Here is a 19,491-nt window from a genome sequence, read left to right on the forward strand (position 1 = left end):
TAGTACATTTCATGATGCAATTACATACCAAGTTGTGTTATGTCACTGGGTATAGTGCCTGAGATACACAGCTAATGAAAAAGTTAACCAAAAACACTGCACCTAAAATTGCACCGAAGGTGTCATAATCCATATCACACATGTAAATATCAATTTTGAGTAATTCACTGAGCTATTGTGTATGAAAAATATTACCTAGACACATATCATAAACAACAGAAACTGAGCTCAACTGAAAAGTATGCACCAGTCTCTCAACAAGAAAAACAGCTCACAATGACCTAGTCTTCACTGATGACTGTATTACTCTTTCTGTGGCAATCAGATGCCAAGTTTTATGACACTGCTGGCAACAGTATTGGAAAAAGTGAGCTAATCACAAAGCTAACCCAAAATCAGTGGATAATTTAATATAAGCCACAGTGACCTACTACTCGCTGAAAGTACTGTACTCTACATGATACATGTAAACTCCAACTTATGTTGCTCTGTGATCAGTAGTATACATGAACTGTTGATGTGAGAGAGACAAACAGACATGTATTATCACTAAATAAGTAAGAATTACTTTGGCTGGCTCAAGGTACAGAGTAGGACGATGCACCTTACAGTACATCATACGATGCAATTAATGAAGACAGGAATTGTAGTGAAGCAGTGATCAGTATGCTGCACTCATGAAAGAATGGATCTGGGTTTGAATCCTGCCATCAGACTAGCCCAAGTCACTTACTGTGTTGTGTCCTTGAGCAAGGCACTTTACCCCATAATGCCTTTCCATTAAGTAACCTATTATTTTGCAATACCATAACACCAAACCAGAATCGCTCTGCAACCTCATTAAAAATCATGGCTTTAATGCATCTTTTAAATCTTGAAAGTCAAAATAGCTGAAGATATAGCAACTAAATCACTACTTGGGATAAGTAATGAATCACAATGGCTGTTTCTGATGAAGGTCACTGTTGACAAAAAGGTACAATTATTTATGTAATTAATGTAATACCTAATGTAGGTTACAGTGGCAGGTATGCGAATGCTGATGCAACCTGAGAGATTTTGCATCAATTAAAGTTCATACTAGTCCTGCATTGCGAAGCTATCACACAAAACTGAGAGATAGACAAATGGACAGACAGCAAGAAAACTATATGCCACCTTCTGCTACAATAGTGGGACATAAAATGGTGCCTATTATAAGTTTTTCAACAGAATGAGTAATCCTTTTCTTGTCAAGAAATAACTATTAGATATTTAAGCAGATATATAAAATAAAACTTAAATAGATTTGTGGGTGCCTGTATATTATAATTAGCTTTTTATTTAAAAATTAAAATAAATCACATACCTATAGCAAATATAAAAAACATCTTGAGAAAAGACCTCTTAGAAACGCTATTGTTATGGCACAAGTTATGCAATGTAGTAAAATCCATTCGGATGAAATTGTTATTTTCGAAATGCGGATTGTTAAAGTGATTAAAGTTTGAAAATTAAAATATTACAATGTGATCTTCCCTGCAATGTGATTCAGGAATTCAGTTTACTTTCTGATATGATATTGTAAGATGCTTTGTCATTGGTGTATTTTCTGTTTCCATGGAAAGTACTTGCTCTAGAACATCTCCATTCCTTTTGAAAATTCTGGATATCTGGAAAGATAGAAGAAAAGTGAAAAACAACAGAGAAAAAAAATCAGGAAAGAAAATCTAAAGCTGAACTTGCTTATGCTTTAAAACATTTACTTGTAATCAGACCTCTCTGTACAGACCTTGGGGGCCCAGAGTGTCCGAGTGGTCTAAAGCACTCTCCATTACGGATCACTGCCATCTCACCTCTGTCCGAGTAGGTTCAAGTCTCGGATTCAGCCAATGTGGGTATGTGAGAAAGCTTGCCAGTAGCTTCTCGTGGGTCGGTGATTCTTTCCGGGGTTTTCCAGGGTTTTTCCTCCACTATTAATACTGGCCACCATGTATAGCCTATCGTGTGCTGAAAAATGGCGTTAAACCCTACAACAACTGTACAGTCCTTGCTTCGAGAACATTATGTTTAAAGTCCCTGGTCATGCAGATTTAAAAACCTGATTAGCTACCATTATACAAGATTCCCAGTTTTCAGTAAGGTGTCCATGTTCAAAATCCTACAGAAAATTTATTTTTTTGCGATTAGCTTTCACACATTTTGAAGTCAAGACAAACTATTTCAATTACAATTATTTTTGCTTGAGACCCAACAAGATATCAACTATACACAAACCTGTCATAGCAGTCCCCATATAGAAGACACATCAAATGGTCACATTCTTGCCATGCATAACAGCCATGTGTTTCCTAACCAGACAGTGGTATCTTAATGCTTACAGCAGTCACTTGAATGTATTGACCATGCGAATTAATCATTTCTTTCCCAGAAAAGGTACTATTTACGTAAGACATGTCATTTACGTAAGACATGTCAAGTGAATTGATGTCTAAACATACTTCATCATACGCATATTCATTTTCATTATAACTTGAAATTGGATGATCACTACAATGTTATTTTCAGAAAATTGAACAAAGCCACACTATATGTTCTGGGGGTAAATACTTGCTCTAAATCATTATCCCATGCAGCCATATATTTTATCAGGGTGGGTGGGGGTTGTACATAGGATACACTGATCACCATAGTCTGATAAATCAACCCACCCACCCAAATCAGTGTTGATACTGATGGATGATATGTGAGTCTGATATCACCTGTTCATTAAAATATGCAATTTTGCTGCATGCAAATCTTTCTGGAAAAAACTATACAATTTAGACACGTACCAGTAATTGGCAACAGCCATATATAGTGCAAAATTCAAAATAACCATAAGACAGGGCTGTGCTATTCCATGTGGATTTACAAATCATCAAACATAGGATTTGCTCTGGAAATATAATGTAATGCTACCAAAAGAACCCTTCAGCGAACATTAGCTCCACAGCCAAGAGAAACAGAGGTAAGTGTAGCAAATGTGAATCTATGTCTGCAGCCATAATTGGCTTCAGATTTTTGCATGTCTGAATGAATAGGTGAGTGGCTGATTTATCAGCCTATGATCACCATACAAAATTATATTCATCCGAAAATTTGACACCAAATTTGACCTATTCAACGATTTCTATCAGTGTTTACTTCAAATTAAAATGAACTGAAGATTGACATCATGATAATCTATGTATTTTATAACATAAAAAATGAAATTTAGATCTCAAAAATGCTCATTTGTCAGAAAAGAGGATTGTAATTATTGCAAGCAAAGAAACAACAAAAACAGTTAAAGTATTATAACAGTATGCAAAAAGTCAGCTTCAAGTAATATAACTATGCAAAAAATCAACTTCAAGTATTATAACAGTATGCAAAATGTCAACTTCAAGTATTATTGTTGTTGTTGTGGGGTTTAACGCCATTTTGCAGCACATGATAGGCTATACATGGCGGCCAGTATTAATGGTGGAGGAAGAACCAGAGAAAACCCCGGAAAGAACCACCGACCCACAAGAAGCTACTGGCAAGCCTTCTCACATACCCACATTGGCTGAATCTTAGACTCGAACCGCCGCAGACAGAGGTGAGATGGCAGTGATCCATAATGAAGAGCGCTTTAGACCACTCGGCCACTCGGGGCCCCCTCAAGTATTATAACAGTATGCAAAATGTCAGCTTCAAGTACTATAACAGTAGGCAAAAAGTCAGCTTCAAGTATTATAACAGTATGCAAAAAGTATGCTTAAACATATCTGCAAAATGTACTGTCAGAAAATCCAAGAAACAGATACCAGGTTTTCATTCAATATCCATCCATGTTGAAATGAAAATGTTAGGAGGCACTTAATTATTAGGTTACTCCTTTTATCCCAAGGGGAGATAATGGACAAATACTACAGTCATTAATTTTTAAGATAATGGACTAATATTACAGTCAATAATTCATAAGATCATGGACAAATCCCAAAGGCACTAATTTATACGAAAATGGACCAATGCCAGTATCATTAATTGATAAGAGAATGGACTAATGACATAGTCTTTAATTGATAAGATAAAGGACCAATGTCAATGTCATTAATTGATAAGAGAATGGACCAATGCCACAGTCATTAATTTATAAAATAATGGACCAGTGCCAATGTCAATGTCATTAATTGATAAGATGATGGACCAATGCCAGTCATTAATTTACAAGATAATGGACTAATGCCAATGTCATTAACTGATAAGAGAATAGACCCATGCCAGAGTCATTAATTGATAAGATAATGCATCAATGCCACAATCATTAATTTATAAGATAATGGACCAATGCCAAGTCATTAATTTACAAGATAATGGACCAATGCCAATGTCATTACTTTATAAGATAACTGACTAATACTAGTCATTAATTCAAAAGATAATGGACCAATGCCAGTCATTACATTACAAGATAATGGACTAATGCCAATGTCATTAATTTATAAAATAACAGACCAATGCCAATGTCATTAATTTACAAGATAATGGACTAATGCCAGTCATTAATTTACAAGATAATGGGCCAATGTGATTGATTTATAAGATAACAGACCATACTACAGTCATTAATTTACATGATAATGGACTAATGCCAATGTCATTAATTGATAAGAGAATGGACCCATGCCAGAGTCATTAATTGATAAGATAATGCATCAATGCCAAGTCATTACTTTACAAGATAATGGACCAATGGCAATGTCATTACTTTATAAGATAACTGACTAATATTAGTCATTAACTGACTAATACTAGTCATTAATTCAAAAGATAATGGACCAATAGTATAGTCATTAATTTATAAGATAATGGACCAATGCCAGTCATTACATTACAAGGCAATGGACAAATGCCAATGTCATTAATTTATAAAATAACAGACCAATGCCAATGTCATTAATTTATAAGATAATGAACCACTGCCAATGTCATTAATTTATAATATAATGGACCAATGCCAAGTCATTAATTTACAAGATGATCGACCAATGCCAGTCATTAATTTATAAGATAATGAACCAATGCCAGTCATTAATTTATAAGATAATGGACCAATGCCAGTCATTACATTACAAGGCAATGGACAAATGCCAATGTCATTAATTTATAAAATAACAGACCAATGCCAATGTCATTAATTTATAAGATAATGAACCACTGCCAATGTCATTAATTTATAATATAATGGACCAATGCCAAGTCATTAATTTACAAGATGATCGACCAATGCCAGTCATTAATTTATAAGATAATGAACCAATGCCAGTCATTAATTGATAAGATAATAGACCAATGCCAATGTCATTAATTTATAAGATAATGGACCAATGCCAGTCATTAATTTATAAGATAATGAACCACTGCCAATGTCATTAATTTATCAAATAATAGACCAATGCCAATGTCATTAATTTATAAGATAATGGACCAACACTACAATCATAAATTCATAAGATAATAGAGCAATACTAGTCATCAATTTATAAGATAATGGACTAATGCTACAGTCAGTAATTCATAAGATAATGAACCAATACTACAGTCATTAATTTATAAGATAATGGACCAGTGCTAAAGTCATTATTTCATAACATATTCTTTTGGTGTAAGTTATTCAAGAAATGATATTCCATATTCTGCAAGAACACAGAACTGTCTGCCAAAACTTGTGCACATCTGAGAGCAAATGCATGAAAGGAACAGGATTAAAACTTAAAAAACATTACAAGTCTTTGAACAACTGTAACCTCTCAATCACTGAGATGACATTTTCAATATTTGGCCTAGGTCTGTTACTTCTGAGACAGCCATTCTCAGGTACAATATACACACAGCTGAGCTAACTACCTCCTCACTATAGCAGCTGAGCTAACTACCTCCTCACTGTAACAGCTAACTACCTCCTCACTATAGCAGCAAACGCATACCACATGAAAAAGCAAGGCAGGAAATCTATAACTGAAATTCTTCTCCACCAAATTTATGAATGATAAATTTATTCTGTGAATTGTTGGAATAGGAAACTATCTGTCAATTCTACATAAACATTTATCTTCCAAATGTATTTACCTAATATTATCTATTTATCCATTGCATTAAGTATGTGCCTACACCTCTAATAAGTACAACCTATAAACAAGCCTACCTAATGCTTACCAACAGATAAACATAGCTTCATATTACCTACCAACCAACCATTTCTTCCTACCTACCTACCTCAGGAAACCTGCCTAAGTATGTGTTTATGCATATCTGCATACACATGTATCTTTTGTCTAACAGTCTCTCTATCTCAATGATTACTTTTTTAACAGCAGGAGGTGTCCCAAAGCTCAGTCTTGCCAATGTCTGTGTCTCGGTTTTCATCTCCTGGCCTTCTACATGTCCCTCCTCTACTTCCGCAAGACCTATAGGTTAGAAAATAAAATACAGCATTAAACACATATCTATCTTCAATGTTTACACTGTATAAGAAAATTCCAAAAAGTTCTAATGTAATTGAAACTTCTTTTGAAAAGGCTGTTCACTTATAACATTCATACAGATCTTTCAAGTCAGACAATAAGAACTGACACATTGGAAAATATCAGATAAACACACCCTCAATGATTCACATGATGATCTCCCAACAGCCACCATCCTCCATGTGACCCTGAGAGAAAATATCAATCTGTAATACATTTGAGTTTTTTGTACCAAAACTTTTAATGCAAGGTATGCCATATGCCAAACTTTCATATTTAGGTTTGGAAAGGTAATTATAAGTGTAATTTTACAAGAAAATCTTCATATAAAACTGTAACAAATAGCTATAAAAATACACACGTTTGTACATTTAGTGTATACAGTCCAGATGTATAATTCCTCACAGCTGATTGAGTCACCTCAAATACTGAATCCAATTATATTACAAAAAACTAATACTGTATTATCTGTAATGATTATAAGAATGGGTTGAATCTCTCAGTCCTGTCCTATCTGTAATAATTAGAAGTATGGGTTGACTAATTCAGTCCTATCTTATTTGTAATGATTAGAAGTATGGGTTGAATCACTCAGTCCTGTCTTATTCGTAATAATTAGAAGTACAGGTTGAATCACTCAGTCCTGTCTTACTTGTAATGATTAGAAGAATGGGCTGAATCACTCAGTCCTCTCTTACTCGCAATGATTAGAAATATGGGTTGAATCACTCAGTCTTGTCTTATTTGTAATAATTAGAAGCATGGGTTGAATCATTCAGGCATGTCTTATTTGTAATAATTAGAAGTATGTGTTGAATCACTCAGGCATGTTTTATTTGTAATAATCAGAAGTATGGGTTGAATCATTCAGTCCTGTCTTACTTGTAATAATTAGAAATATGGGATGAATCACTCAGACTTGTCTTATTCGTAAAGATTAGAAGTATGGGTTGAATCACTCAGTCTTGTCTTATTTGTAATAATTAGAAGTATGGCTTCAATCATTCAGTCCTGTCTTATTTGTAATAATTAGAAGTACGAGTTGAATCATTCAGTCCTGTCTTATTTGTAATAATTAGAAGTATGGGTTGAATCATTCAGTCCTGTCTTATTCATATTGATTAGAAGTATGGGTTGAATCATTCAGTCCTGTCTTATTTATGATTATTAGAAGCATGGGTTGAATCATTCAGTCCTGTCTTATTTTATGATTATTAGAAGTATAGGCTGAATCACTCAGTCATGTCTTATTTGTAAAGATTAGGAGTATGAGTTGAATCATTCAGTCTTGTCTTCTTCGTAATCATTAGAAGTATAGGTTGAATCATTCAGTCCTGTCTTATTTGTAATAATTATAAGTATGAGTTGAATCATTCAGTCCTGTCTTATTTGTAATAATTAGAAGTATGGGTTGAATCATTCAGTCCTGTCTTATTCATATTGATTAGAAGTATGGATTGAATCATTCAGTTCTGTCTTATTTATGATTATTGGAAGTACGGGTTGAATCATTCAGTCCTGTCTTACTTGTAAAGACTAGGAGTATGAGTTGAATCATTCAGTCTTGTCATCTACGTAATGATTAGAAGTAAAGGTTGAATCATTCAGTCCTGTCTTATTCATAATTATTAGAAGTATGGGTTCAATCATTCAGTCCTGTCTTATTCACAAAGATTAGAAGTATGAGTTGAATCATTCGGTCCTGTCTTATTTATGATTATTAGAAGCATGGGTTGAATCATTCAGTCCTGTCTGATTTTATGATTATTAGAAGTATAGGCTGAATCACTCAGTCCTGTCTTATTTGTAAAGATTAGGAGTATGAGTTGAATCATTCAGTCTTGTCTTCTTCGTAATGATTAGAAGTATAGGTTGAATCATTCAGTCCTGTCTTATTTGTAATAATTAGAAGTATGGGTTGAATCATTCAGTCATGTCTTATTCATATTGATTAGAAGTATGGATTGAATCATTCAGTCCTGTCTTATTTATGATTATTAGAAGAATGGGTTGAATCATTCAGTCCTGTCTTATTTGTAAAGATTAGGACTATGAGTTGAATCATAAAGTCTTGTCTTCTTCGTAATGATCGAAGTATAGGTTGAATCATTCAGTCTTGTCTTATTCATAATTTTTAGAAGCATGGGTTGAATCATTCAGTCCTGTCTTATTTTATGATTATTAGAAGTATGGGCTGAATCACTCAGTCCTGTCTTATTTGTAAAGACTAGGAGTATGAGTTGAATCATTCAGTCTTGTCATCTTCGTAATGATTAGAAGTATAGGTTGAATCATTCAGTCCTGTCTTATTTGTAATGATTAGGAGTATGGATTGAATCATTCATTCCTGTCTTATTCACAAAGATTAGAAGTATGCGTTGAATTATTCAGTCCTGTCTTTGTAATAATTATAAGAATGTGTTGAATCATTCAAGCATGTCTTATTTGTAATAATTAGAAGTATGGATTCAATCATTCAGGCATGTCTTATTTGTAATAATTAGAAGCATGGGTGGAATCATTCAGTCCTGTCTTATTTATGATTATTAGAAGTATGGGTTGAATCATTCAGTCCTGTCTTATTTGTAAAGATTAGTACAATGAGTTGAATCACTCAGTCTTGTCTTATTCGTACTGATTAGAAGAACGGGTTGAATCATTCAGTCCTGTCTTATTCGTAATGATTAGAAGAATGGGTTGAATCATTCAGTCCTGTCTTATTTGTAATAATTAGAAGTATGGGTTGAATCATTCAGTCCTGTCTTATTTTATGATTATTAGAAGTATGGGTTGAATCACTCAGTCCTGTCTTATTTTTAAAGATTAGGACAATGAATTGAATCACTCAGTCTTGTCTTATTTGTAATGATTAGAAGAATGGGTTGAATCATTCAGTCCTGTCTTATTCGTAATGATTAGAACTATGGGTTGAATCATTCAGTACTTTCTAATTTGTAATAATTAGAACTATGGGTTGAATCATTCAGTCCTGTCGTATTTGTAATAATCAGAAGTATGTGTTGAATCATTCAGCCATGTCTTATTTGTAATAATTAGAAGTATGTGTTGAAACATTGAGACCTGTCTCATTTGTAATAATTAGAAGCATGGGTTGAATCATTCAGGCATGTCTCATTTGTAATAATTAGAAGTATGGGTTGAATCATTCAGTCCTGTCTTATTTATGATTATTAGAAGTATGGGTTGAATCACTCAGTCCTGTCTTATTTGTAAAGATTAGGACAATGAGTTGAATCACTCAGTCTTGTCTTATTCGTAATGATTAGAAGTATGGGTTGAATCATTCACTCCTGTCTTATTTGTAAAGATTAGAAGTATGGGTTGAATCATTCAGTCCAGTCTTATTTGTAATGATTAGGAGAATAGGTTGAATTATTCAGTCCTGTCTTCTTTGTAATGATCAGAAGTATGGGTTGAATGATTCAGTCCTGTCTTATTCGCAATGATTAGAAGAATGGGTTGAATCATTCAGTCCTGTCTTATTCATAATGATTAGAAGAATGGGTTGAATAACTCAGTCATCTCTTATTCACAATCATTAGAAGTATGGGTTGAATCATTCAGTCCTGTCTCATTTGTCATAATTAGAAGTATGGGTTGAATCATTCAGTCCTTTCTTATTTATAATTATTAGAAGTATGGGTTGAATCATTCAGTCCTGTCTTATTTATGATTATTAGAAGTATGGGTTGAATCACTCAGTCCTGTCTTATTTGTAAAGATTAGGACAATGAATTGAACCACTCAGTCTCGCCTTATTCGTAATGATTAGAAGTATGGGTTGAATCATTCAGTTCTGTCTTATTTGTAATAATTAGAAGTATGGGTTGAATCATTCAGTCCTGTCTTATTCGTAAAGATTAGAAGAATGTATTGAATAATTCAGTCCTGTCTTATTCGTAAAGATTAGAAATATGGGTTGAATCATTCAGTCCTGTCTTATTCATAAAGATTACAAGACTGCATTGAATCATTCAGTCCTGTCTTATTCGAAAGATTAGAAGTATGGGTTGAAACATTCAGTCCTGTCTTCTTTGTAATAATTAGAAGTATGTGTTGAATCATTCAGGCATGTCTCCCTTGTAATAATTAGAAGTATGTGTTGAATCATTCAGGCATGTCTTATTTGTAATAATTAGTAGTATGTGTTGAATCATTCAGGCATGTCTTATTTGCAATGATTTGAAGTACGTGTTGAATCATTCAGTGCTGTCTTATTTGTAATAATCAGAAGTGTGTGTTGAATAATTCAGTCCGGTCTCATTTGTAATAATTAGAAGTATGTGTTGAAACATTCAGTCCTGTCTTATTTGTAATAATTAAAAGCATGGGTTCAATCATTCAGACATGTCTTATTTGTAATAATCAGAAGTATGGGTTGAATCATTCAGGTATGTCTTATTTGTAACAATTAGGAATATGGATTGAATAATTCAGTCCTGTCTTATTTGTAATAATTAGAAGAATGTGTTGAATCATTCAGGCATGTGTCATTCGTAATCATTAGAAGTATGGGTTCAATCATTCAGGGATGTCTTATTTGTAACCATTAGAAATATGCGTTCAATCACTCAGTCTTGTCTTATTTGTAATAATTAGAAGTATGGGTTGAATCACTCAGTCCTATCTTATTGTAATAATTAGAAGTATGGGTTGAATCATTCAGTCCTATCTTATTCATAATCATTAGAAAAATGCGTTGAATCTCTCAGTCCTGTCTTATTGGTAATTATTAGAAGTATGGGTTGAGTCATTCAGCCCTGTCTTATTAATGACTATTAGAAGTGTGGGTTGAATCATTCACTCCTATCTTATTCATAATCATTAGAAAAACGGGTTGAATCATTCAGTCCTGTCTTATTTATGATTATTAAAAGTATGGGTTGAGTCATTTAGTCCTGTCTTATTTATGATTATTAGAGGTGTGGGTTGAATCATTCAGTATTGTCGTATTTGTAATAATTAGAAGTATGGGTTGAGTCATTCAGTCCTGTCTTATTTGTAATGATTAGAAGAAAGGGCTGAATCACTCAGTCCTGTCTTATTTGTAATGATTAGAAGTATGGGTTGAATCATTCAGTACTGTCTTTGTACTACTTAGAACAAAGGGCTGAATCACTCAGTCCTGTCTTATTTGTAATGATTAGAAGTATAGCTTGAATTATTCAGTCCTGTCTTATTTGTAATCATTAAAAGAATGGGCTGAATCACTCAGTCCTATCTTATTTGTAATGATTAGAAGTATGGGTTGAATCATTCAGTCCTGTCTTATTCGTAATGATTAGAAGAATGGGTTGAATCATTCAGTCTTGTCTTATTTGTAATGATTAGAAGAATGGGTTGAATCATTCAGCCCTGTCTTATTTGTAATAATTAGAAGTATGGGTTGAATCATTCAGTCCTGTCTTATTTTATGATTATTAGAAGTATGGGTTGAATAACTCAGTCCTGTCTTATTTCTAAAGATTAGGACAATGAATTGAATCACTTAGTTTCGTCTTATTTGTAATGATTAGAAGTATGGGTTGAATCATTCAGTCCTCTCTAATTTGTAATGATTAGAAGTATGGGTTGAATCATTCAGTCCTGTCTTATTTGTAACGATTAGAAGAATGGGTTGAATCATTCAGTCCTGTCTTATTCGTAATGATTAGAACTATGGGTTGAATCATTCAATCCTGCCTTATTTGTAATAATTAGAAGTATGGGTTGAATCATTCAGTCGTGTATTATTCATAAAGATTAGAACAATGTATTGAATCATTCAGTTCTGTCTTATTAAAAAGATTAGAAGCATGGGTTGAATCATTCAGTCCTGTCTTCTTTGTAATAATTAGAAGCATGTGTTGAATCATTCAGGCATGTATCATTTGTAATAATTAGAAGTACGTGTTGAATCATTCAGGCATGTCTTATTTGTAATAATTAGAAGCATGGGTTGAATCAATGAGACATTTATTATTTCTAATAATTAGAAGTATGTGTTGAATCATTCAGGCATGTCCATTTGTAAAAACTAGAAGTATGTGTTGAGATATTCGGGCATGTCTCATTTGTAATAATTAAAAGCATGGGTTGAATCATTCAGATATGTCTCATTTGTTATAATTAGAAGTATGGGTTGAATCATTCAGGTATATCTTATTTGCAACAATTAGAAGTATGGATTGAATCATTCAGTCCTGTCTTATTTGTAATAATCAGAAGTGTGTGTTGAATCATTCAGTCCTGTCTCATTTGTAATAATTAGAAGTATGGGTTCAATCATTCAGGCATGTCTTATTTATAATAATTAGAAGTATGGGTTGAATCATTCAGTCCTGTCTTTGTAATAATTATAAGTACGGGTTGAATCATTCAGTTCTGTCTGATTTGTAATAATTAAGAAGTATGTGTTGAATCATTCAAGCATGTCTTATTTGTAAGAATTAGAAGTATGGGTTGAATCATTGAGACATGTCATATTTGTAATAATTAGAAGCATGGGTTGAATCATTCAGGCATGTCTTATTTGTAATCATTAGAAGTATGGGTTGAATCATTCAATCCTATCTTATTCAAAATGATTAGAAGAATGGGTTGAATCACTCAGGCTTGTCTTATTCGCAATGATTAGAAGTATGGGTTGAATCATTCAGTCCTGTCTTATTTGTAATGATTAGAAGAATGGGTTGATTCATTCAGTCCTGTCTTATTTGTAATGATTAGAAGTATGGGTTGAATTATTCAGTCCTGTCTTATTTGTAATGATTAGAAGTATGGGTTGAATCATTCAGTCCTGTCTTATTTGTAATAATTAAGAAGTATGTGTTGAATCATTCAAGCATGTCTTATTTGTAAGAATTAGAAGTATGGGTTGAATCATTGAGACATGTCATATTTGTAATAATTAGAAGCATGGGTTGAATCATTCAGGCATGTCTTATTTGTAATCATTAGAAGTATGGGTTGAATCATTCAATCCTATCTTATTCGAAATGATTAGAAGAATGGGTTGAATCACTCAGGCTTGTCTTATTCGCAATGATTAGAAGAATGGGTTGAATCACTCAGGCTTGTCTTATTCGCAATGATTAGAAGTATGGGTTGAATCATTCAGTCCTGTCTTATTTGTAATGATTAGAAGTATGGGATGAATCATTCAGTCCTGTCTTATTTGTAATGATTAGAAGTATGGGTTGAATCATTCAGTCCTGTCTTATTTGTAATAATTAAGAAGTATGTGTTGAATCATTCAAGCATGTCTTATTTGTAAGAATTAGAAGTATGGGTTGAATCATTGAGACATGTCATATTTGTAATAATTAGAAGCATGGGTTGAATCATTCAGGCATGTCTTATTTGTAATCATTAGAAGTATGGGTTGAATCATTCAATCCTATCTTATTCGAAATGATTAGAAGAATGGGTTGAATCACTCAGGCTTGTCTTATTCGCAATGATTAGAAGAATGGGTTGAATCACTCAGGCTTGTCTTATTCGCAATGATTAGAAGTATGGGTTGAATCATTCAGTCCTGTCTCATTTTTGTAATGATTAGAAGTATGGGTTGAATCATTCAGTCCTGTCTTATTGTAATGATTAGAAGTATGGGTTGAATCATTCAGTCCTGTCTTATTTGTAATAATTAAGAAGTATGTGTTGAATCATTCAAGCATGTCTTATTTGTAAGAATTAGAAGTATGGGTTGAATCATTGAGACATGTCATATTTGTAATAATTAGAAGCATGGGTTGAATCATTCAGGCATGTCTTATTTGTAATCATTAGAAGTATGGGTTGAATCATTCAATCCTATCTTATTCGAAATGATTAGAAGAATGGGTTGAATCACTCAGGCTTGTCTTATTCGCAATGATTAGAAGTATGGGTTGAATCATTCAGTCCTGTCTTATTTGTAATGATTAGAAGTATGGGTTGAATCATTCAGTACTGTCTTTGTACTACTTAGAACAAAGGGCTGAATCACTCAGTCCTGTCTTATTTGTAATGATTAGAAGTATAGCTTGAATTATTCAGTCCTGTCTTATTTGTAATCATTAAAAGAATGGGCTGAATCACTCAGTCCTATGTTATTTGTAATGATTAGAAGTATGGGTTGAATCATTCAGTCCTGTCTTATTCGTAATGATTAGAAGAATGGGTTGAATCATTCAGTCTTGTCTTATTTGTAATGATTAGAAGAATGGGTTGAATCATTCAGCCCTGTCTTATTTGTAATAATTAGAAGTATGGGTTGAATCATTCAGTCCTGTCTTATTTTATGATTATTAGAAGTATGGGTTGAATAACTCAGTCCTGTCTTATTTCTAAAGATTAGGACAATGAATTGAATCACTTAGTTTCGTCTTATTTGTAATGATTAGAAGTATGGGTTGAATCATTCAGTCCTCTCTAATTTGTAATGATTAGAAGTATGGGTTGAATCATTCAGTCCTGTCTTATTTGTAACGATTAGAAGAATGGGTTGAATCATTCAGTCCTGTCTTATTCGTAATGATTAGAACTATGGGTTGAATCATTCAATCCTGCCTTATTTGTAATAATTAGAAGTATGGGTTGAATCATTCAGTCGTGTATTATTCATAAAGATTAGAACAATGTATTGAATCATTCAGTTCTGTCTTATTAAAAAGATTAGAAGCATGGGTTGAATCATTCAGTCCTGTCTTCTTTGTAATAATTAGAAGCATGTGTTGAATCATTCAGGCATGTCTCATTTGTAATAATTAGAAGTACGTGTTGAATCATTCAGGCATGTCTTATTTGTAATAATTAGAAGCATGGGTTGAATCAATGAGACATTTATTATTTCTAATAATTAGAAGTATGTGTTGAATCATTCAGGCATGTCCATTTGTAAAAACTAGAAGTATGTGTTGAGATATTCGGGCATGTCTCATTTGTAATAATTAAAAGCATGGGTTGAATCATTCAGATATGTCTCATTTGTTATAATTAGAAGTATGGGTTGAATCATTCAGGTATATCTTATTTGTAACAATTAGAAGTATGGATTGAATCATTCAGTCCTGTCTTATTTGTAATAATCAGAAGTGTGTGTTGAATCATTCAGTCCTGTCTTATTTATAATAATTAGAAGTATGGGTTGAATCATTCAGTCCTGTCTTTGTAATAATTATAAGTACGGGTTGAATCATTCAGTTCTGTCTTATTTGTAATAATTAAGAAGTATGTGTTGAATCATTCAAGCATGTCTTATTTGTAAGAATTAGAAGTATGGGTTGAATCATTGAGACATGTCATATTTGTAATAATTAGAAGCATGGGTTGAATCATTCAGGCATGTCTTATTTGTAATCATTAGAAGTATGGGTTGAATCATTCAATCCTATCTTATTCGAAATGATTAGAAGAATGGGTTGAATCACTCAGGCTTGTCTTATTCGCAATGATTAGAAGTATGGGTTGAATCATTCAGTCCTGTCTTATTTGTAATGATTAGAAGAATGGGTTGAATCATTCAGTCCTGTCTTATTTGTAATGATTAGAAGTATGGGTTGAATCATTCAGTCCTGTCTTATTTGTAATGATTAGAAGTATGGGTTGAATCATTCAGTCCTGTCTTATTTGTAATGATTAGAAGTACGTGTTGAATCATTCAGGCATGTCTTATTTGTAATAATTAGAAGCATGGGTTGAATCAATGAGACATTTATTATTTCTAATAATTAGAAGTATGTGTTGAATCATTCAGGCATGTCCATTTGTAAAAACTAGAAGTATGTGTTGAGATATTCGGGCATGTCTCATTTGTAATAATTAAAAGCATGGGTTGAATCATTCAGATATGTCTCATTTGTTATAATTAGAAGTATGGGTTGAATCATTCAGGTATATCTTATTTGTAACAATTAGAAGTATGGATTGAATCATTCAGTCCTGTCTTATTTGTAATAATCAGAAGTGTGTGTTGAATCATTCAGTCCTGTCTCATTTGTAATAATTAGAAGTATGGGTTCAATCATTCAGGCATGTCTTATTTATAATAATTAGAAGTATGGGTTGAATCATTCAGTCCTGTCTTTGTAATAATTATAAGTACGGGTTGAATCATTCAGTTCTGTCTTATTTGTAATAATTAAGAAGTATGTGTTGAATCATTCAAGCATGTCTTATTTGTAAGAATTAGAAGTATGGGTTGAATCATTGAGACATGTCATATTTGTAATAATTAGAAGCATGGGTTGAATCATTCCGGCATGTCTTATTTGTAATCATTAGAAGTATGGGTTGAATCATTCAATCCTATCTTATTCGAAATGATTAGAAGAATGGGTTGAATCATTCAGTCCTGTCTTATTTGTAATGATTAGAAGTATGGGTTGAATCATTCAGTACTGTCTTTGTACTACTTAGAACAAAGGGCTGAATCACTCAGTCCTGTCTTATTTGTAATGATTAGAAGTATAGCTTGAATTATTCAGTCCTGTCTTATTTGTAATCATTAAAAGAATGGGCTGAATCACTCAGTCCTATGTTATTTGTAATGATTAGAAGTATGGGTTGAATCATTCAGTCCTGTCTTATTCGTAATGATTAGAAGAATGGGTTGAATCATTCAGTCTTGTCTTATTTGTAATGATTAGAAGAATGGGTTGAATCATTCAGCCCTGTCTTATTTGTAATAATTAGAAGTATGGGTTGAATCATTCAGTCCTGTCTTATTTTATGATTATTAGAAGTATGGGTTGAATAACTCAGTCCTGTCTTATTTCTAAAGATTAGGACAATGAATTGAATCACTTAGTTTCGTCTTATTTGTAATGATTAGAAGTATGGGTTGAATCATTCAGTCCTCTCTAATTTGTAATGATTAGAAGTATGGGTTGAATCATTCAGTCCTGTCTTATTTGTAACGATTAGAAGAATGGGTTGAATCATTCAGTCCTGTCTTATTTGTAATGATTAGAAGTATGGGTTGAATCATTCAATCCTGCCTTATTTGTAATAATTAGAAGTATGGGTTGAATCATTCAGTCGTGTATTATTCATAAAGATTAGAACAATGTATTGAATCATTCAGTTCTGTCTTATTATAAAGATTAGAAGCATGGGTTGAATCATTCAGTCCTGTCTTCTTTGTAATAATTAGAAGCATGTGTTGAATCATTCAGGCATGTCTCATTTGTAATAATTAGAAGTACGTGTTGAATCATTCAGGCATGTCTTATTTGTAATAATTAGAAGCATGGGTTGAATCAATGAGACATTTATTATTTCTAATAATTAGAAGTATGTGTTGAATCATTCAGGCATGTCCATTTGTAAAAACTAGAAGTATGTGTTGAGATATTCGGGCATGTCTCATTTGTAATAATTAAAAGCATGGGTTGAATCATTCAGATATGTCTCATTTGTTATAATTAGAAGTATGGGTTGAATCATTCAGGTATATCTTATTTGTAACAATTAGAAGTATGGATTGAATCATTCAGTCCTGTCTTATTTGTAATAATAAGAAGCATGTGTTGAATCATTCAGGCATGTCTTATTTGTAATAATTAGAAGCATGGGTTAAATCATTCAGTCCTGTCTTTGTAATAATTATATGTATGCGTTGAATCATTCAGTCCTGTCTGATTTGTAATAATCAGAAGTATGCATTGAATCATTCAGGCATGTCTTATTTGTAATAATTAGAAGTATGGGTTGAATCATTGAGACATGTCGTATTTGTAATAATTAGAAGCATGGGTTGAATCATTCAGACATGTCTTATTTGTAATAATCAGAAGTATGTGTTGAATCATTCAGGCATGTCTTATTTGTAATAATTAGAAGCATGGGTTGAATCATTCAGACATGTCAACTTTGTAATAATTAGAAGTATGGGTTGAATCATTTAGACATGTCTTATTTGTAATAATTAAATGCATGGGTTCAATCATTCAGACATGTCTTATTTGTAATAATTAGAAGTATGGGTTGAATCATTCTGGTATGTCTTATTTGTAACAGTTAGAAGTATGGATTGAATCATTCAGTCCTGTCTTATTTGTAATAATTAGAAGAATGTGTTCAATCATTCAGGCATGTGTCATTCGTAATCATTAGAAGTATGGGTTCAATCATTCAGGGATGTCTTATTTGTAACCATTAGAAATATGCGTTCAATCACTCAGTCTTGTCTTATTTGTAATAATTAGAAGTATGGGTTGAATCACTCAGTCCTATCTTATTGTAATAATTAGAAGTATGGGTTGAATCATTCAGTCCTATCTTATTCATAATCATTAGAAAAATGCGTTGAATCTCTCAGTCCTGTCTTATTGGTAATTATTAGAAGTATGGGTTGAGTCATTCAGCCCTGTCTTATTAATGACTATTAGAAGTGTGGGTTGAATCATTCACTCCTATCTTATTCATAATCATTAGAAAAATGGGTTGAATCATTCAGTCCTGTCTTATTTATGATTATTAAAAGTATGGGTTGAGTCATTTAGTCCTGTCTTATTTATGATTATTAGAGGTGTGGGTTGAATCATTCAGTATTGTCGTATTTGTAATAATTAGAAGTATGGGTTGAGTCATTCAGTCCTGTCTTATTTGTAATGATTAGAAGAAAGGGCTGAATCACTCAGTCCTGTCTTATTTGTAATGATTAGAAGTATGGGTTGAATCATTCAGTACTGTCTTTGTACTACTTAGAACAAAGGGCTGAATCACTCAGTCCTGTCTTATTTGTAATGATTAGAAGTATAGCTTGAATTATTCAGTCCTGTCTTATTTGTAATCATTAAAAGAATGGGCTGAATCACTCAGTCCTATCTTATTGTAATAATTAGAAGTATGGGTTGAATCATTCAGTCCTATCTTATTCGTAATGATTAGAAGAATGGGTTGAATCATTCAGTCTTGTCTTATTTGTAATGATTAGAAGTATAGGTTGAATCATTCAGTCCTGTCTTATTCGTAATGATTAGAAGAATGGGTT

General features: G+C 32.7%; 1 protein-coding gene across 3 annotated transcripts in view; it reads right to left on the bottom strand.

Annotated features, from left to right (window-relative positions):
- Window positions 1–1,287: 1,287 nt before the first annotated feature.
- Window positions 1,288–19,491, bottom strand: part of LOC149800359 (peroxynitrite isomerase THAP4-like) — a 93,259-nt gene continuing 75,055 nt past the window's right edge. For all 3 annotated transcript variants that reach the window (XM_089959986.1, XM_089959987.1, XM_089959989.1), the window contains exons 5-6: window positions 6,352–6,455; window positions 1,288–1,652 (exon numbers count right to left, since the gene is read on the bottom strand). In XM_089959986.1, the coding sequence (XP_089816112.1) occupies window positions 1,539–1,652; window positions 6,352–6,455 (218 nt within the window). In that variant the 3' untranslated portion in view covers window positions 1,288–1,538. The remainder of the gene's footprint in view (window positions 1,653–6,351; window positions 6,456–19,491) is intronic.

This window comes from Sinohyriopsis cumingii, chromosome 5, assembly GCF_028554795.1.
Source record: "Sinohyriopsis cumingii isolate HCF-2022 chromosome 5, ASM2855479v2, whole genome shotgun sequence".
Lineage (NCBI taxonomy): Eukaryota > Metazoa > Mollusca > Bivalvia > Unionida > Unionidae > Sinohyriopsis > Sinohyriopsis cumingii.